Raw genomic sequence first — 21,844 nt, 5'->3', positions numbered from 1 at the left:
CATTGTTTTTACAATGCTCTTTCTCCAGAAACTTGATTTGGAAACAAAAAAATAAATCAGTTGGTTGAAGAGGTTGGGCTATCACAAACCATTACATACAGTCTTACCACTATCTGACAAATCTGTACTCCAAATGGAAGTCATATCAGCAGCTCCAGATGCATCAAAATCACTTGTGTGATTGCTATTGTGCACTAGGACCTGTCTGCTGTCATCAGGACCAAATCCCGTAGCGCCTTGTGACTGTACAAGTGTTCGCTCAGAAGTCACAGTTTTAGATCCCTTGGCTTCATTTTGGCCCAGGTTTGTCTGCTGATGATGGGAATGGGGAAGGGGCAAGTCTCCTACACTCGGTGGACCATTGCTCATGGTTCGGGATTGCAAAGCTGGTCCTTTACAAGACTGGCTGGAGATGGGAGGTAAGGACGATGAATCCGTACCAGATGTTGCATTTGATGACTGACCGAGAACATCTTGTCCAGCTGGAAGCCTCTGCAGGATATAATAGTTATAATAACTGTAATCTAACAGCACAGAGAATAACAAGCAGGAAGACTCTTTGTACACTTCATAATAAGCCAAGGTATAGTGTATATATAGACATTAGATTATACATGTACATTAAACCTTAAAGCTTGTGTATTCCAATTCATTGCTAGCTAATATGAATGGATATGCCCTATAACAGTTATGATGTGGAGGATATGAAATGAAAATGTGTTTTACAGGATAAATTTTGCGATTATTTTTACATGGAAATTTAACTCGATCGGGTCATCCGATCAAATTAAAATATAGGTGTTTTTGTCTTTCAATTAAATCCTATTCCAAATCATGGAATGGGCTGAAACTTTCAAGATATGTTCTTTGTCTGTAACTTTTGGATATCTAATCACTAAATTTATAAGATAAGTGCTTGAATGCCCATTTTTTAAATTTAAAACAAGCATCGCCGAGAGAGGGCGCTATATATCCAAGATTTGAATATTTGAAATTTTCTCAGAGAAGTGCAGTTGGAAAAATATCTAACGGTCTCTACGTTTCAGTAAGACTGTCATATTAGATGATATTCCATTATCAATCACATTATTGACCCTTTACCAAAGCTATACACAGGCTTTAATTATTTCATACAAATTATAGTTATTTACACAAATATGTAGAAATTACAACAGACTACATTCAACTGCTACATACTGTATGCTACATATGATCATTATTTTGAAAATAGGTTGTGTCTTTTAAGAAGATTTAAAGGTATCATTTAACTTTGTGAGCAGCAAATTTAAAAAATTTAATTTAATTCAAACCTAGATGAAACATGTGTACAAGTACATGCATTAGAACTAAAAAAAAACCTGAAAACAACCATTGAGAATGAAAAGCTAAAAATACAAGGCAAAAATTAGGCGGCATAAAGACGCTTAAACGCTTAAATAGAACACATAAGTGTATGGGATGAAATTAAGATGGTGTTTCCGGTCACTTTATATTGCACTTTTTGAATCACTAAAGATTTCCGGATGCAATTTTTAGCTCAGATTTTTTAAAAGTCAAATCAATGTTCGCCAATCACTTTAAACATGGAAAATGGTGATATACAGTGCGTATCAAAAAAAGTTTACACTTTGAAAAAGCCCTGGGAATTAAAAAATATACAACATGTGGGTAATTTTTTCACATATAATCTTGGGTTTGGGTCTCATCTATCTAATGAAAGTAAAAGTTTTGACCGAATGTTACAATTGAGTGAGCACTGTCCATTTTTGTAAAGCTCGCAGAGATCTGTTTGCGCAGAAATGCTCGTTTTCACGCTGTGTCAAGGGGAAAGGGCGAAATCAAACTTACCCTGCGAAACATTTCTCATACATTTCCCTTGCACTTTTAGTCGATTGAAATAAACGGATACATTCCAGCATTTTGTAACAATTTTTCCAGCCAAATTGAAATTTCAACACTTTGTAAGCACAAACTTTACCCTTTTGTGTGCCAGCTTGATCTGAGGACATAACCTAATCTGAACATAATTTTATATAATACATTTCCAGCATTTTTCACTAAGTTTGTGTCATTAAAGTGGGATTACATTTCATTTTTAATTTGATACTGGTTTCCTCCACACTTTTCCCAAGCTTGACAATGATTAATAAAATGAAGCCTTAGCCCCCAGTGGGGTCACTCAGCCGCAGAGGGGGACACGTACATGTATGACCGTTACCACAAATGCTAGTGACCCCCTATTGCAGTCAATTTCAAGGACATTTTGTGAAATTTACCCCCCTATTTTCATGCACAACAAGGACAAAATTGCGGTAAAATGGTACCTTGAAACACCCCTAGTTATAAGATTGTAAGGACACTTTTGCCCATTTCGCAAATTTACCCCTATTTACCGTATTTCAAGGACAGGGCATTTTAACACCCTTTCCTCATTAGAGGAAATTGCAACACAGGCGTCAGAGTGCTCAGTCCTTAAAGATGACCAAGAGCAAAGTCATACTGATACAATAATCCAAAAGAACTTTATTTTTCTTGAAAAATAAGAAAAGTAGAATTCTTTGTAAAAATAAATGTAGAGTTGTCCATATAAAGATACAGAGCATGATGCACGCGCCCTCTGCGGCTGGTGACTCGGCGACGGATTTTACTTCCCGTAATCGTTCTCCCCTTTTTCCTGACCCCTATTTCCATCAGATCGAGGATGGTGAGCACCCCTATTTTCACTACTTCGAGGAGTGTTCTGTCCGCGGACGTTCCGTGAAATTGACCCCTTTTCCCGCGATTTTGGTAACGGTCATGCGGTCCCCAAGTCATATTGAGTGACCCCACCGGGCCTTAGCCATTTCATGTAAATCACAGCTCAGTGTAAAGCAAATATCTTCAAGATGGCCTCGGTGTGTGGGGGAGTAGGGTGGGGCGCAATGCACTCTTCGAAGTGTTTTGGGCAAGGAAACAAGTTTAAAAAGGTAAACGATAACATCACTTCAATTTTACTAGCTAAATTCCATGTGTTCTTCATGATTGAGGTCTACTTTTATTCGCATAACTATTTCCAAGTTCTGCACAAATAATTTTTCACTAACTTTTCAAAAGTAAGTGGTGCTCACTCAATTGGAAATATTTTTTGACAGTTATATCGTCATTTGCTTAAATGTATCTGTACCAATGTTAAAATGTACAAAAATCTTCAGGATATTACAAATATATAATTTTACAGGATTTTTTCTAAGTGTAAACTTTTTTTTGATACGCACTGTAGTTCTGATTTCTAAAGGTCCTAAAGTATTCTAGATTACAGGGTCCTCTCGTCTATTCTTGTCAACCTTCTGACCCTTATTTTTTTTTTTTTTTGCCATTAAGAAAGATCCATAGCAGACTGAAGAGCTATTATTTCACCCATCCCCTTGCCCAATTTCCCCCTGACCTGGCCATTTGATGAAATCCCAGCATCCTCACGATTCAATTGGTCACTCTGGTGACAGGCATCTATCGATACTGCTTCTTTGTCTGGTGAAGATAATGTAATAGATGATTCCTCCAGTGAAGACACAAGGGTCAAGTCAGTTTCATTCAAACTCTGTCTCTGCATTATCTTCTCACTGTCATTACTTCTGGTGGTATTACATTGCTTATCATCACTTCCCTCATTCTTCTCACCATCCCCTCTTCCATCCAGAGTTTGTGCTTGGATAAATTCTGTTCCATGACTTAGACAGAAAGGGGATCCTCCTTCCATATTGACCTCATGATCTGTATCATACCTTTCAGGCAAGAGAGATTTAGAAACAATTTGGTTACGTTGTTCTTCCTTAATCCGTTTCTGTCCCATTATCAATTGTTCTCCATTTTCTGCTGTTTCATTGATGACTGATGCTGGAAGGAATAATTCATTTGCACCTGTTGGCAAAAACAAAATTGAAACAGAAAAAGTTTATACTCCAGAAATGAGGAAGATACTGATATTCCAAATTAGATAAGGAAGTTATTTTTTTAATGAACATCAGAGCAGGGTAGAATTTTGCTTACCTAATTTGATTAGCATTTTTAGTCATCAGAGAAACACTCGACTAGGATCTGTATTGCCAACACAAAAAATCTACCATAGGCCTACTTTTCAATCTCCTATAAAAAATACTTTTCGTATAGCAATGTTTAAAAATGTGGTGCTAATTATGATGCGATGCAAGGAAAATTATTCCCTGTAGTGCCCTTTCATGTCATTACCTTTCATAATATATATATTGCAGGGGAAGTTGATAATAATTGATTAACGATTAAATCAACTAATACCTCAGTCACATTTGCTATATGGCGGCCGTACGCAGCCGTTTTATTCATTTTCATTAAAACTACCTGTATCAGAGATGCCAACTTTTGGAAATCAGAATTAGGGAGGATTTGCAACCGCCACCAAATTATGTGCGCATAGCGCACATCTCGAGCGCGGAGCGCTTGACCCTTGCGGCCGGGGTCCAGGGCCCGCCTTAGGGCCCTGGAAGCTCTGGGTTTCTAGATGCTCTCTGGTGCAATCTGACCCTTATTTTGGGGCATTTCACATGTTTTGAAATAAACATTGTTCCCACTTTTTTAACATTAAAAATATCAAATATGCATTTTCACATTGTAAATAAAAAATGAGGGGACAAAAGAAGTACCTGTTCAACAACAATAAGGATGAATTATCACTATCGGCTATAGGCAGGTTATGTTCCACTATAAATCCAGTAAAGAAAAGCTCAGCGCTGGTCCCTTGCTTGGTGAAATAAAGACAACAGGGTACTAGTGGAGCTCGAAGATCTTGTCATCGCAATGTCCGTAGGCCTATGCCGTTTGCTCCCGAACGAAAGTGCTTCCGAATTATCATCACGACCTCCCTGCTAAACTGAAATGTCCACGCTGCAAATTGCGCAAAATGCATGGTAAATTCCTCTTTCCGAACACACAGGTACTGGAGACTGTATTCAGTCTTATACTTCTGAGACCATTTCTTGGTCTTCTTTTGTTGATTTTCCGCCATTTCGTGTCAATATCAACCCATCAATACGCCGAAATCACACACCGATATTCCACCGCACGACTCGACAAATCCAGTGGCCGCGAGCGCACACGCCTCGCGAAGCTAGCCGGGCCTACCGGGCTGGTGTACAGTGGATTCCCGTTGGGCATATCACATGCAACAGCTTTTCGCTGCTCCTTATTTGTCTACTTTTTACACAGAATTTAGTAGCAGCGAATGTAATGGAGTTATACATGCTAAAGTTAGCAGATGATACATGTCCTTCCAATCCAATTTGATCAATGCAAAAAAATCTTAATTTCGGGAGGATAAGGATGTTAATCGTAAGGGCGGGAGTTGGGATGAATTTTCATCGGGAGGGTTGGCATCTCTGCTATATGTAGCTGGTACAAAAACTGTTATAGGGGCCTACCATTGACAAATCATTGGGAATTGAATCAGTATGAAATTTGCAAAGGCCAGTTGACTTGTTGGACTAATGCGAAAATCATACAGCACAAATTTTACTTCAGGTTGTCAGTTTTTAACAATCCCTATTCCTAGACTCTTAGCAGGTCTCTTGATTGCTAAACCAAAACAAATATCTTCTGTGAAGTTACATGTTTCACAATGAAAATATGCAGTTTACTTCTGGTTGGTTAGTCTACTATCTATCGCTCTCCTATTAGACTTCCAAGCCATGCCAGCCTATATTACATCACACCCCCAGGCAGTCTGCAAGCAGGCTTTGTAATTGTTCTTCCATATCATAAGCTGTTTCCCAGCAAGCAACATTTGAAACAGAGCAATAAATCATGGCACTTGGAAAAGACTATCCTTATAGTGAAAGTAAGCCGAGTGACAGACTTTAATCTCTTTTCTTTTCTGAGATAGGCATTGATTTCTCAGTAATTTGTCAATGGCAGACCGCTTTAAAAGGCATATTTTCGACTCGCCATATGGCCACCGCAGAGCAGATGTGACTAGGTATTACTCTTCACTAAATACAAAACTTATCACGAGGGTAGCAAGAGTTTAGTCTCCAAAGGAGGTACAATATCTCAGTTGGTAGAATGGTGGCCTTGTCATCGCATTTTCGGCCATTGTTCATAAGCCTTGGAGTTTTGTCTTTGGTCGTTTCCAAATCACATATTACATCAAGATTTGCATAGTATTGTAATTTGATATTGCCCATGTAATTTTTTATTACAATCATCAAGAGCCAGTGTGTGGTCACCGGGCATTGTGAATGACGATAGGCTGTCTGATTCAGGCATAAGAGACATTTGGGGGAGAATAGTCCCTAATGCTGGAGTCTCACACCTAATGCTTGAGACTTGGTATGTCTCTATACGATGGATAATACGCAAATCTTGAATCTTAAAATATTCAAATCTCTATTTGAATATAGCTGATTTACACTGAATTTAGTTGTTATAGGGTTTTTTCATATTGATACCTTGATTATCAACAATGGATCTCTCTGAGAGACTGTGTACACTTGGGTTCCTGCCCTCTACATTTGAATCTGATGGTAGCAAGGAATCTCCTGAGGAATGTTGGAAAGACTTCTCTGATGATGATAAAGAAGATCTTGACTGGAAGTCGGATGAATATTGCTGAGATGTATCATAACCCTCTATACTACTTGATTGCTCAGATTGCTGTGAGGGTTCTTTTGACTCAACACAAACTTCGGAACATGCTGGCTCACCCTCTGGAATCAATGGATGCTCAGATTGCTGTGAGAGTACTGACTCAAAGTCACCAGAATCTTGGTGAGATGCTGGCTCACCTTCTATCCTCACTGGATGCTGAGATTGCGGTGAAGGGTGTGGTTTACGCCAATCCTTTTTGGCTAGTCTCTGGAGTACATCAATACCCTAAAAGCAAAAAAAAATCATATAAACCAACAAGGTATACTCATAATCAATAACTGAGTAATAATACGAGCAATCCAAATGTTAAGATTTATCCTGGATCATTTCACTCTGAATATTTCAAACCTGTTCTTAACATACATTTACACATAAAATACATGCGGGAGTTTGTGAGTATCAGAACATATTCATACATGAACATCCAAACCTTCCCCAGTGAGTAGACTTTTCCTGGTTGCTATAGCGATTGTCGAGTGCAAGCATGTAGGGTCTAGATGAAGATTTGAGATTACATATTGCCAGTTTGATCAAGATATTTCAGTTAAAGAGGGAGCATTGTGATGGATAAAGAGGACAAAATTGTGCAATCCTCCATTGGTTTTCCCTAACAACTAATCTAATAAAAGAGTTTAACCCTCACCACAAATCAAGCCTTTTCCATCTGAAAATTACTCTGTGTGCTTATTTAATTTCCTCAAGGCATCTTTACAGGCTGCATTTTATTAATGACCCGAACAAAAATTTCAATTGTTATGAATCACTTCAAGTAAAAAAATAATGACACAAGTTGTTCTGTACATGATCTACAACTTCGAAAGCCAGGCTGACAAGAAATCAAGTCCAAGACTCTCATCATGAAAACAGAATCAAGAATATATGGTTTTAATGTATTTCCCAACATCATCCTTGTTCAAAACAAAAGTTACTATTTTCACTTTTGATTATAGGATTTAAGTCAGATAATAAAGCTTCATCTCTTTATTTTTTACTTTAGACCACTAACCTCATTTGATGAGCTGAATACCGGTCTACATGGTGTCTTTGCTGGCCAATGGGTGAGTGCATGAATGGGAACTTCTCCTTGCAGTTCATTGTTGATTTCTTCAAACTCCGCTCTCAAGTTCTTTAATGATCTCCTAATCAGAGTCCCTCTCACCAATGCCTACATACATGTGTACAAAATACAATGCCAGTATTCAGTTACCAGAAAGGTTCACTCACTTTAATTTTATATAAGAATTTAGGATAGATGTCTTTCAATGCCAAGGGTGTAAAGAGTCCTAATTAAGGAGCAAGATATGGCAGATAGGGTAAAATGTATTTTAAAAGTTGTGAAGCGAGCAAGCAAAAATTTTCACTTCTTTTATTAAAATATACAATTTTGTGATTTTGACATGTATTCAGAAAATGATATCATATTTCATTTTATATGTTTTCTGTTATTTTCCTTTCCACTTTTTTTTCTTGGTCATGATTTTTTTTTTTTTTTTTTGGGGGGGGGAGCACCCTGAGCCCCACCCATAAGTATGCCGCTGTTCAAATTCACCATAACCTTTGTATCTGGCAATGAAAAGATGTGAAAAAAAACACAGTCTCCCATACTTCGGTTAAAAAATAATTGTTCTTGCCTAAAGAAGTAATAAATAGCTATTAAAAAGAGAACATATTGAAAAGGAACAGAAATATTCAAGCAAATAAGTTAATTGGAAATGAATTTTGACCGTATAATTATTTGAAAATTATGGCAAAGATAATGAAAAGGTTAAGAGGAAGTCTGCTGATTAGCAAGAAGTCCGATTATCATATTTACCATTTTATGCCATTTTGTCGCAAGCCTCCTTTTTAACCCCAGACAAAAACATTCCGTGTTCGCTCAAGCATGAACGAAACGAAATCATTTTAATGGCATTTGAAGGATAAGACCCCAGAGTGCTTTTAATGGCATTTGAAGGATAAGACCCCAGAGCACCTATTGACACCAAAATATAGAGATCATAATTTGAAACAAAAATTTTATAGACTTCAAATCTGTCCCGTTTTTTTTATACGCACTGTATACGGTCCAGAAATATTTTTTCAAAACAATTATGAACCATTTTGTAGTGCATAAAATGTCATGGGACAGCTTCCCATATATGACGTCAAACCCTTTGGGAACCTGGCATCCACTTGGACTAGCTGCATTGAGGTATTGCTCTAAAGACTGAACAATAATTGTTTCATTTACATTTAACGTATCACATTACCGGTAATCAGGGGCAGATTCAAGATTTTCCAAGGGGGGCACATTTTCCAGAAAAATGACACACACAAAAATTTCCGTCTAACTTTAATACTAACTCGTCCAGAATAATAATTTGCAAGCAGAAAAGGGTTTTGCTTTATAAAAGGGGCACACTTGAGTTAGCATATTTGCTAAGATTTTAATTGTACCCTTTTGCTTGTCAAATATTTTTTCTGGTACGATTGAAGACCTTTTTTTTTTGCTTGTCAAATTTTTCGACCGGTTTTGCCCCCTCGCCCCCCCCCAAGGCCCCCCCCCCCCCGTGGAAAATCCTAGGTACGGCACTGGTCACGGGCCAGCTGTGCCCCATGGATCCGCCAGTGACATCAATATCTATTCATCATGATCCATCATGATGTGGAAATTAAAAAAAATTAATACAGAATGTTCAGTTTTTTTTATCCAGGTTAAATTACGAAAGTAGTTCAAAGTAGACCCGAACTTGCTCGTTTCAGAGGGTTAGTGGCTGCACACATTGGTGTTTACATTTTAAAATGGGTTTGTATGTAAAGCGTTGTTCTGCTTACGAGCTTAAGATCCTTTCATCATGCAGTCACTAATTGAAATCATTTTGGCAAGAAAATGCTTCAGTTTAGTCATATAAATGACATCTTAAATGACAAAAAACAACATATATTTAGCCTATATATATATATTATATAAATAGTGTACAATCTATTGTACAATATACTGGATTATATGTACGACAAAAATAAAATTATCCCGAGTGCAGGTTTATTTCTCCGAGGCCGAAGGCCGAGGTGAAATAGGCTTGCACGAGGGATAATTTTATATTTGGAGTTCATATAGTCCAGTAATGTTGTATGATAGAACGTTCACTATTTATTATAGTAAATAGATCCCTCAGTCTAAGCCCCCATCATGGATTTTGCCATCCAAAAATCGAAAGTTATATTGTACATATGTACAATATAACTTTTTGAAGGGAGGTCACGTGGTACAAATCCAGCCAATCACAGCTCGTATTTTACTACCACTATTTACTATATATATATATATGTAGCCTATATCTTTATCATCTTAACCTCTGCCATTTTTACCTCTGCCACTATTACCTCTGCCATTTTTACCTTTGCCATTTTTACCTCTGCCATTATTACCTCTGCCATTTTCACCTGGCAAGCCATGTTCCACCTATGACTAAATCATATAAGTTTTGTTTTTATTTTCTATGAGTTTTTTTATACATGTACATGCAGGCCTCGAAATAATCGACGGCCATGGCCGTCGATGCCCCCATTACTGGCCGTCATGCCCTTCTTCTTTTTGCTAAAAGTTACGGCCACTAAAAATGTGCCCTTTTTTATATGGCCGTGGTGCCCTTTTTTCTCATAAATGTGCCCTTTTTCTGATATATAATGTACCCCTTTTGAAAGTCTGCACCTTTTTTTCTGAGCGAGGAAAACTTTTCTCCGATCTCAAAAAGTATTCAATACCTAAGCTTTACCAGCGACGTCCAGTGCATGTATGCAGTCTAGTCCGAAGCCGCGCCGAACGATGAGCTAGCTATACACAGCTGGCCGGCCGGCCGGCCGCTAGCGCGCTTTACATATGCTATGTAAGCTGCAGCATAAGAATGGACGAGCGCGAGCTCCGTATGTGTACTACACAAATGTCGCGCGCGCTGTACTGTCCTGGCGAGCGCGCGCGATGCGTAAGTACAGCACTTTGAATGGGAGTGTTTCATAAAGCTGTTCGTCAGTTACAAACAACTTACGAACGACCGGTGATACTTTCTTGGGTGCTAATCAGATTCACATTTAATTACATGTAGCTCAAGAAGGTATCACCAGTCGTGCGTAAAGTTCATTTTTTCTTAAGTAAATAATGTGGTTTGGTAGTGAATCTGATGTATAACATTGACTATGGAAAGCCCCCCCCACGCCGCGAAACTGTAACACCTACAAATAATTTATTACATGCCCCTTAAAAAGTGGCCTTGGTGCCCCTCTGTATGGCCTTGGTGCCCTCTGCTGCCTGGCCTCAGTGAAAAAGTGCCCCTCAAAAAGTGGCCTTGCCCCCAAAAATCCTATTTCGAGGACTGTACATGTGATTGTCCCATATACGTAATGCCCATTTTACTAAATATGCAAATTAGGTGCCCAAAATTAGCATAAATATGCATATCATACATTTTTTTTCTTAATGAAACTTCAAAATTCAACAATTTGGGCTTTCTTCCCCAACCAACAATAAGTTCTTAACCCAAGACTTGTAAGTGATACTTGATTAACCCTATATCGAATTTTTATAAACTATATCTATAAACTTTGTTATGACAGCAATCTAATAATTACCTCATAACAGGCCAAAGTTCAATGACCATAAATGGCCTTTGACTTTGGTCATGTGACCTGAAACTCGCATGAGATGTTCAGTGATACTTGATATTCTTATGTCCAAGTTTTATGAACTAAATCCATAAACTTTCAGAGTTATGATGGTTATTCAACAAATATCCCCAACATGAATCTTGTTATAACAATTGTTTATAATCATGTGTTAAATTTTATTATTTGTTGAATAATAATTTTTATCTATAAATTGTTCTTCAAAACAGCATTTTGTGTAACATCGCTAATTGAAGTTATGTCATTACAAAGCAGTTCAAGTATTAGCTTTGTTTACAAATAGATCGAGGGATCTACCAGTACACGAGATCGGTCTGGTAACCTTGAATTTTTCATCTTTTTACTGACACACTTTTTACACCTTCATACGCAGGTGTAAGAAGGTTCATAGATAAATGAAATACCCGTAGATAGTTCTATACAAACCAATTTCACCCTCTAAATATGGATTTCCTAGGGAAATCCATCCCGGTGTATACATGTAGGTCTCGCTTATGCGTCAATGGGGTTTCAAGGGTTTCTGATGAAGAAGTATAAAATATCATCATGAAGTCCTCAAGGCTAGTTCCGAAGCCAGTTCTGAGAACCCTCCTTTTTACAATAAGCCACTCCAGAGCACCCGTTTTTGTCTCGCCTGTGGCACATACCTACCACTTTTTGGTTGAGAATCCCCTCCCAGCTTCATGATCTCATGGATATTTAACTTAGATCTCTTTGAAATAAAAGTTGAAAGTCATTCACTGGGGGATTTGAAATTTTCCTGTTCAGATGAGGTGGCACATACCTACCACTTTTTGGTTGAGAATCCCCTCCCAGCTTCATGATCTCATGGATATTTAACTTAGATCTCTTTGAAATAAAAGTTGAAAGTCATTCACTGGGGGATTTGAAATTTTCCTGTTCAGATGAGGTCATTTTCAAATGCTTTTAAACAGATTTAAAAACTAAGATTTTCGTTTTGGGAAAGAGTTCCATATGCACCCCCAACCAAAAATAACGAAAGATTGTTGAGACTTCCGGATTGTTCACTTCAGATTTTGCTCGGATTTCTTCACTCTTGCTTACCTTCATGGGACTCGACCTCACCTTGTTTTATCTGCACCTCATCCTACCTCTTCCCGCTATGCTAGTGACAGAGATGCCAACTTTTGGAAATCAGAATTAGGGAGGATTTGCAACTGCCACCAAATTATGTGCGCGTAGCGCACATCTCGAGCGCGGAGCGCTCGACCCTTGCGGCCGGGGTCCAGGGCCCGCCTTAGGGCCCTGGAAGCTCTGGGTTTCTAGATGCTCTCTGGTGCAATCTGACCCTTATTTTGGGGCATTTCACATGTTTTCAAATAAAAATTGTTCCCACTTTTTTAACATAAAAAATATCAAATATGCATTCTTACATGTAAAAAAAATGAAAGGACAAAATAAGTACCTGTTCAACAATAATAATTAATAAGGAGGAATTATCACTATCGGCTATAGGTAGGTTATGTTCCACTATAAATCCAGTAAAGGTCCCTTGCTTGGTGAAATAAAGTCAACAGGGTACTAGTGGAGCTCGAAGATCTTGTCTTCGTAATGTCCGTAGGCCTATGCTGTTTGCTCCGGCTCCCGAACGGTGCTTCCGAATGGTTCCGGGACAGCCCGACCACCGGACAGCCCGACCCTGGACAGCCCGACCCGCTGCCCTGGACAACTCGTCCCGGTCGAGTTGTCCAGGGTTGGCTCTGAATCGGACAACTCGACCACTTGAATTCTTCTTCAAAATTTCATGAAATGAAATTTCAAACTTTACTTCAAAAGTATTTTCCGCATAATCCATGTTTCTTTAATACATTCTCGACAGAAAAATTGACATTTCAGTGCATTTTGAAAGAAAATAAAGCGAGTTCCCTTGCAACGAGAATAATCCGATACCGCCGGCGGGCCGTGTTCATTCAACTTACAACTTGCAAATTTGAGTTGATTTTTCTGTCACTTTACATATTTTAATGGTGAGTGTGTGCTATTTTGTATTTTCATATTCCGTTTTCACATTTCCTGTACTTATTTAAAGTTATTGCATTTCACAAAACTGATACTTAATGCAAACTTTTTGAGATAGTTCACCTGGAAAGAACACCGATGCGGTGCTTCGCCTCGCCGGCCGGCCAGCTGGGCGACCGGCTGTGCTGTGATTGTGACTGAGCATTCTGAGTGAGGCAGTCAGCTCAACTAGCTATGCGAGGTCAATTTATTTTAGTTAATTTTCCGTCTCTAGACATAATATTGCTCATTTTCCAGTGGCGAGAGTGTGCTTTTTTTGTATTTTTACGCTTCTTCCACATATTAAAAAGTTTTTTTTTATGTCACTAATAAAAGGAAATAGGCCTAGATTTGAAAATGTCTCAGTAGCCGGCATATGTACATGTAACTAGTTATGAAGTTTACAATTTTTGTAGGAAAGTGTCATTGTTTATTTTTGTTCTTGAATAACTTTAATTTTTTTTTTATTGTTTTCGAAGTTTTGAAGGGCAGTGGGGGGGGTTAACAACTGACAATAGATTGGGTATTTATAATAATCAAACTTGAATAGTTTATTGAAAAATGAAATGTATTCTGCCGAAATTGAAAAACTTTTTATCAAAATCTAAGAACTTGCTTTTCGTTATCGATTACTGTCGCAGCTTTTTTTAATGCAACATCCATTGGAAACAGTGGGTCTGCTGGAGGATACAAGCACTTGGGCTGTACCAGGGATGAGGAGAAGAGGTTTCATACTCGACAAGCGATGGCCTTTCCATTTCTTTCACAAGCAGAAATATTACCGAGTTCCAATGACTTGGGCATCAGAGCGGCAGTCCCCTGATCGATGAGGTAAACACAGCTTTATAGATACAATAAATCAATTTTTGCACACTACAAATGAGGAGACTATGACGTTATCCACTCACTATTTCTTTTGTATTTTATTATATGAAATATTCTAATTTTCTCCTCATTGTCAAGTGATACAACAATTAATTTCTCCCTGAACATGTGAAATTATCATTGTTTAATGCTAATATGGTTCAGTCAAGTTAGTCCTTATTGTCAAATAAAATCTATTTTAAAAACTGAAATATTTATTATTCAAACAATAAAAAAAAATAGTGAGTGATGGGCATCATCGACTTACCTATTTGTGCATATCACTGTTTTGTGAAAAATAAGCGAAAATTTAAAATGTCATAACTTTCTTATTTTAAATCCAATTTTGATGAAATTTTTAGCACTATGCTAGTTTGATTTTCTCTATGTATTCAAGTTAGCATTTTTCTTGGGTGGACTTAACCTTGAAAGAGCCCTCTACGTAAGTTAGGGTTAAGTTAGTTGTCATGGTTATCAAATATATATGCAATAAATTTTGAAATGTATATTCTTAAACCGAAAGGGGCAATTAATTATTACATGTTAATTTGTATGGTTACTATTGTAGTTTTAAGATTGTCTATATTGTTACATTCGCACCCAAAGCAGAGGATATTGTTCTCAATCAGAGTTACAAATCAACAAATATGGGCACACATGAATATGTGAATATGTACAAATAGTATACAAATATAGCAGGCTTTAAGGAAGTATAGCAGGAATTATTTGTCTGAAGTTGGACTGGCAATTGCTTTTTATACTAAGAGGCAAAAGTATGACTGGGCACACATGAATTTGTGAATATATAAATAGTAAACAGATATACCAGGAATGGTGCACTATTTGATTTTCTTTATGTATGTTTTTTTTTCAACAGCATAACAAGACCATGTTTTGTTATGCTATACTGTTTTTACAGAAAATTATGTGTTACTTAGTAATTATAGTTGTGATCAAGTTTATCACATTGTTACATAGAAAATAAAGAGTCTACTAAAAAAGTATTGTGAATATTGGGTTCTATTACTCCCATGTATTTTTTTCTGCTGAACATTTCACTGTTAAGTGCTGTGGTGATCAGATGGACATTTTGAGAGAGATGAAGTTGAAATTGGAGGGATGGAGACGGTGATGTGAAAAGGATGGTAATAAAAAGTGGGTTGGAGATGAGAAGAAGGATGGAGATGATGAGAGGAGGGATGGGGATGAGGGATAGAGATGATTAGAGGAGGCATGGAGATGAAAGGAAGGATGGAGATGAGAGGAATAGATGATGAGAGGAGGGATTGAAATTATGAGGGAAAGGATGGAGGGGATGACGATGAGAGATGAAGCTGAGAGCAGAGATGAGGAGGCGATGGAGATGAGGGGATGTAGAGGAGGAATGGAACATCATCACCAGTTCACCACCAACATCATCTCTATCATCGCCACCATCACGATCGCCACAATCATTGCCATCACCATCATCATCATCACCACCAACATCATTCTCATCCATCATCATAATCATCGCCATCACCACTATCATCATCACCACTATCATCATCGCCATCATTATTATCACCATATAATTTTCATCAAATCACGATCATCGCCACCATCATCACAACATCATCCATCATTATTGTCATCGTATCACCAGTATAATCGCCATCATAATCATCAGCATCATCATCATGATCACCAATATCATCATCACCACCATCGTCACCGTCATCACCAATGTTCATCATTATCACTATCGCCACCAACATCCTTTTCATCATCTCAGGAATGTTATTGAGAACCTCTTGGAAATGATGCAATCCATTGACTCGATCTCATCAGTGCATGAAGTAGCTGGGTTTATTCAGCTTTGGGTGCACTGGGGGCCTTGAACTTTTGTAGGGGGCACCAAGATAAATATGTTGTGGGGATAGTCCTGCAGAAAAAGGTTTAAGAAAATCATAATTTCATTCTCAAAAACACGACCCGTTAGGTTATCTCAAAAGGCCTAAAGTAGGACCGTCACTCTCTTTCCCTCTTTCGCTTTTTTCTGTTTTTTTCAAAGTTCACTCTGAAAAAAAGTTGGTCGTAAAAATAGCAAAAAATACCCAAAAAATATTGGTGAATGTATGTGGAATAGTTTCAAAACGTTATTCGAATTTTAAGTTTTAGATTTGTGGCGTCATAAAAGAGCAGCTGCCCCATATGTTTTGTAATATAAAATTCATGAATTCAATTTTTTTCGATGGTTCCTGATGACTTATTTTTTTTTTCTTTTCAGGGTTGGGTGTGAAGTGTTTTGTCTTTTGAATATATACAAAAGGCATAGTAAAACCAGTTTCAATTTTCTTAGAAAATTACAATTTCTTGACTTTTTACCATTTATTATGCAGAAATGCTGCTCGCACATGACATCACAAATCCAATAATTGAAATTCTAATAACTTTTCAATTCTTTGATGGATTTTCCTCAAACCTTTGGCAATATTTTTTATTTTTTCTGCTGTTTTTTACAATTAACTTTTTGTCAGGGTGAACTTCTCCTTCAAGCTCACTTGAACGATACTTGGTATCATCTAGATGTGTATGACATAAATGTTCCTCATTAATTAAGCATAACCCCTACATACCTAAAATTAATTTAGAATGTTACAACTTCTACTTAACCTAAACATGTAGTAGTTACTCACATTTTTAAGAAGCAATTTTAAATTTTTATGAATACAATGTATATAAAAAAATAAGTTAAATTTTTGTTCAATTCAAACAATGTATAAAAGAAATAAGTAAATGTTCAATTCAATTGTTCTTTCTTTCATTCAAAGAATTTGAAAATACCAAAAAATAAAAATTGAAATTTGATGTGCCTGCATGAAGTTCACAAATTTGATACTATCTAAGAAGCTGTACTTACCTCATCGATCAAGGCACTGCTGCTCTGATGCCCAAGTCATTGGAACTCGGTATCATTTCTGCTCGTGAAAGAAATGGAAAGCCAAGGCCATCGCTTGTCGAGTATGAAACCTCTTCTCATCCCGGGTGTAGGTGGTTGGGACCAGCCCAAGTGCTTGTATCCTCCAGAAGACCCGTTGTTTCCAGTGGAATTTGCATTAAAAAAAGCTGTGACAGATACTGACAGGTAAAAAAATAAGAGACATGTGTTTCGATAACGAAAAGCAAGTTTTAAAATTTAGATTTTGATGAAAACATGTAAAGTTTTTCAATTTCGGTATAATACATTTTTTTCAATAAACTATTCCATATTGTAAACTTCATAACTTACAAACTGAGACATTTTCAAATCTATTTCCTTAATTGGTTTAGATGTTGGTTGGAAGCACCCCCCCCCCCTCCCGCCTGAAGGCCTCCAAAAAGGGGCGTCAAGGATGGTTACTTTAAAATTTGGGAAGGGCATTCCGACCACGCAGTCAATCAATTTCCTAAAATCAGCTCAAGTTAGTGACATAAAAACTTTTTAATAAGTAAAAGTGTAAAAATGCAAAAATAGCACACTCTCGCCATTGGAAAATTGGAAATATGTCAAGAGACGGAAAAATTAACTAAAATAAGCTAAGTTGACCTCGCATAGCTAGTTGAGCTTGAGCTTACTGCCTCACTCAGTCACAATCACAGCACAGCCGGTCGCCCAGCTGGCCGGCCGGCGAGGTGAAGCACCGCATCGGTGTCCTTTTCGGATGAACTATCTCAAAAAGTTTGCATTAAGTATCAGTTTTGTGAAATGCAATAACTTTAAATAAGTACAGGAAATGTGAAAACGGAATATGAAAATACAAAATAGCACACACTCACCATTAAAATATGTAAAGTGACGGAAAAATCAACTCAAATTTGCAAGTTGTAAGTTGAATGAACACGGCTCGCCGGCGGTATTGGATTATTCTCGTTGCAAGGGAACTCGGTTTATTTTCTTTCAAATAGCTCAAAATGCACTGAAATGTCAATTTTTCTGTCGAGAATGTATTGAAGAAACATGGATTATGCGGGAAAACACTTTTGAAGTAAAGTTTGAAATTTTATTTCATGAAATTTTGAAGAATTCAAGTGGTCGAGTTGTCCGATTCAGAGCCAACCCTGGACAACTCGACCGGGACGAGTTGTCCAGGGCAGCGGGTCGGGCTGTCCAGGGTCGGGCTGTCTGGTGGTCGGGCTGTCCGGACCCCTTCCCAATATCAATATCATCACGACCTCCGTACTCAACTGAAATGTCCACGCTGCAAGTTGCGCAAAATGCATGGTAAATTCCTCTTTCCGACCTCCGAATACACAGGTACTGGAGACTGTATTCAGTCTTATACTTTTGAGACCATTTCTTGTTCTTCTTTTGTTGATTTTCCGCCATTTCGTGTCAATATCAACCCATCAATACGCCAAAATCACACACCGATATTCCACCGCACGACTCGACAAATCCAGTGGCCGCGAGCGCACACGCCTCGCGAAGCTAGCCGGGCCTACCGGCCTGGTGCACAGTGGATTCCCGTTGGGCATATCATATGCACCAGCTTTTCGCTGCTCCTTATTTGTCTACCTTTAACACACAGAATTTAGTAGCAGCGAACGTAATGGAGTTACTACATGCTAAAGTTAGCAGACGATACATGTCCTTCCAATCCAATTTGATCAATTAAAAAAAATCGTAATTTCGGGAGGATAAGGATGAATTTTCGGGAGCCTCCCGATAAAATCGGGAGGGTTGGCATCTCTGTAGTGAGAAGCACTGATACCGAAAAGGGTATTTTAACAATTATCAGCCGATAGTTCGACTAGTCTAGACTGACAGACCCTTTACTGACTAAATAGACCGATGTCTACAGACAATTACACGCACTAGATCCTGCTCGAAATTTGACGGAATAAAGCCATATTCAGTAGACGCGCACGTCCAATATGGGAGAATCTATCCAATATGGACGACAATCTCCCAAATTAGAGACTTGCTTTGCAAAAGAATAAAAGAAACATCAACAAAAGCATAATTTTTTCCACAAAAAAAAATTTGTTTCACTGAGTGAGGTCAGAAGCCCATTTTGTTTTGTGTGTGGATGACAACAAAAATCCTTATCAAAACAAAATGAGACGGTGAATTTTTAAAGTAGACTGTTAAAAGGGGTAATTTTTCATGAGGAATCTGCTTATCACATTTTTATTTGCCATCAAGGTAATCCTATTGCAGCAAATGTAAACAAGGGAAATCGGTCTCCCGAACTGGCGACTGTCTCTAAAACTGGATACCCAAATTCTTTACAAAAGTCTCTGATATTGGAGGATAATCTCTCTCATGCTATGGGAGATGGTCTCCCACATTGGCCGTGTGCCTCTACTGATATTTCGGTATGTATTTCCACTCCCCCATTTAAGTTCTATATCGTATTTAGGGCTACCTCAAGCAATGTTTGTGCAGGCTCCACTTCACTACCGCTACACTACACTCCCAGAGATGACAAGTTCAAAGACCAGCTTTGCATGAGATTTTCTGTGAATCTGAATCTCGTTCATATAACTATTTTGTTGAAAATAAGCGAAACTTTAAAATGCCATAACTTTCTTATTTTACATCCGATTTTGATGAAATTTTCTTATGCTTGTTGAATTTTTCTCTTTTTATTCAAATCAAGTTTTTGTTGGGGTGGACTTGTCCTTTAAGATTGGATAAAACGGGGAAGTGAATTTGCGCGACAGCCAAGGTAAGTCACTGTTTTTGTTCCTTTTAACTTGATTTTTCTCTATTAATTTGCATATTTGTCGCGTTAATTTTCAAAATTTTTATTCATTAAAGACAAAAATTTAAGAGCCCTGACGGGGGGGGGATTTTGCATTGCAAGTCCCCTAATGGTGGCTGCACGATAGCGAGCCATCTGTTTACGAGGAGAAATAATAAAAAATGTTAAAAAACTCCTCAAAACAGACGGCTGCCAGCTGTCTAAGCTGGTCTGTAAACTTGGCATCTCTGCACTGTTTCAGCTCCACAGCCAACAGAGCTCCGCGAGTTGAAGACGGGGGAGCTTTGGGGCCGGCGCGGCCCACGTTGGGGCAGGTCTTCGATTTCGAATTTGTTCGATTATCGTCTACCTTCCTGAATCTAGTCTCTGACTCTGTATTACAACTTTAATCATGCACAAATTAAGCCATACTCACCTGCATTCTGCTTACAAGTAGCATGGAATCCTCCCTGTCCTCGTGATGCGATTGCATATTCGTCTTGTTTTAATTTCTACAGCTCCTACGAACGTCGAAGAGAATTCAGATAAGCCGCCAAAATAAACCACATGTGCTCCAGCTCCCAGCTCCAGCTCCACAATTACAAGTGCGCGTTTTGTCCCAGGGCGGCCTAGGAGCCAAGCCGGAGGCCAAGGCAAGGGGGTCGATCGCGTCCCCAATACCCAAAATAGTAGGGGGGACATACACAATATCAATTGTCCCCCTATACTATTTTAAATACATCAATAAAATTCGAAATAATACATGTATTTTCAGGAGAAAAAATTGAAAAAAAGGGGAAAGAAAGAAGAAAGAAAGAAAGAAAGAAAGAGAAAGAAAGAAAGAAAAATAAGGGGGAAAGGAGGAAAAATAAGCATGATAAGAGGAGGGAGACGAGTGAATAAAATAAGGTCAAGAGAAGACTTGGAAAATGATTTGCCTATATTTCTTGTCACTATATTAAATTTTTGCTCGTACTCGCATAGCCTGTTTGCCTATTTATCGTGTTTAATAGGCTGATGCAGCTTAAAATATCAAGTTTTGAAATATACATTGCACATTTCAGCTCGAACATCGAGCTTTTATTATTTAAATTGATTAGTGCTCTGTAAAATGTCCGCTTTATTGTGTGAATATCATTTGCAGCTTTTTGCGTTGGGCGCTCGCTCAAGGGCGCCGGAAGCGGGGGGGGGCAGGGGGGGCACTTGCCCACCCAAATAAAAATTTTGGGGGGCAAAACGAGATTTTGCCCCCCCCCCCCCCAATGTGCCCCCCTGAAAGTAGAAAAATTATATTGAAGGACAAAAGTAAACGATGAAGGCACTTTTCTGCCTAAAAATTGTCATTTTCATTGTCAAAAATGAAAAAATTTCGCCCCTGACGGGGCAAGTACATTATCATAGTAAGCCTCGCGTCTTTTGACGAACATATGTTCCTCTGTGAAACATACCTTTGATAAGCCCCTTTTCCATCTTATTACAGTGTGATAACGTTTAATCTTTTAATGAATACATTTCAGACTAAAACCGAATGGCAAATTGATAGTGGTCCACCAATGATTAGGTTTATAACTCTATGCTGGCTTTGTCGGCTAACAAACGCGCGGTCTCCCAGAAACGCTCAGACCGGACCCGATATCACTAACGGGCGTGAACACTAGTTACTCGAGCAACATGTGGAATCTATGTTATATCTGTCAAGCCCAGAAACCATATCATCTCGAGATCGTTATTATCTCATATACTTGTTGCCTGAGTAAGTCATCCCTGAAATAGTAAATATAGTTTAATAAAGACACAGATTTAATTATGAAAACTTGTTTCAATTATTTCATTTTCAACTAAATTTTCAACTAAATCTAAATACAATGATAACAAGTTGATAAAGTGGCTCGTTGATAAAGTGGCTCACGCTTTTGATAATTGCTCACATCTAGTCGGCA

At 38.1% G+C, this 21,844-nt stretch overlaps 1 protein-coding gene across 2 annotated transcripts in view; it reads right to left on the bottom strand.

Annotated features, from left to right (window-relative positions):
- Positions 1–20,492, bottom strand: part of LOC121422844 — a 38,404-nt gene extending 17,912 nt beyond the window's left edge. For both annotated transcript variants that reach the window (XR_005971194.1, XM_041618059.1), the window contains exons 1-5: positions 20,341–20,492; positions 7,661–7,819; positions 6,456–6,879; positions 3,425–3,897; positions 108–492 (exon numbers count right to left, since the gene is read on the bottom strand). Coding sequence is in view for 1 of the 2 variants with exons in the window: in XM_041618059.1 (XP_041473993.1) it covers positions 108–492; positions 3,425–3,897; positions 6,456–6,879; positions 7,661–7,819; positions 20,341–20,397 (1,498 nt within the window). In the remaining variant the exon portion in view is untranslated. The remainder of the gene's footprint in view (positions 1–107; positions 493–3,424; positions 3,898–6,455; positions 6,880–7,660; positions 7,820–20,340) is intronic.
- Positions 20,493–21,844: the final 1,352 nt, after the last annotated feature.

Source organism: Lytechinus variegatus, chromosome 1 (genome assembly GCF_018143015.1).
Source record: "Lytechinus variegatus isolate NC3 chromosome 1, Lvar_3.0, whole genome shotgun sequence".
Lineage (NCBI taxonomy): Eukaryota > Metazoa > Echinodermata > Echinoidea > Temnopleuroida > Toxopneustidae > Lytechinus > Lytechinus variegatus.
This window is presented reverse-complemented; position numbering and strand designations above follow the sequence as displayed.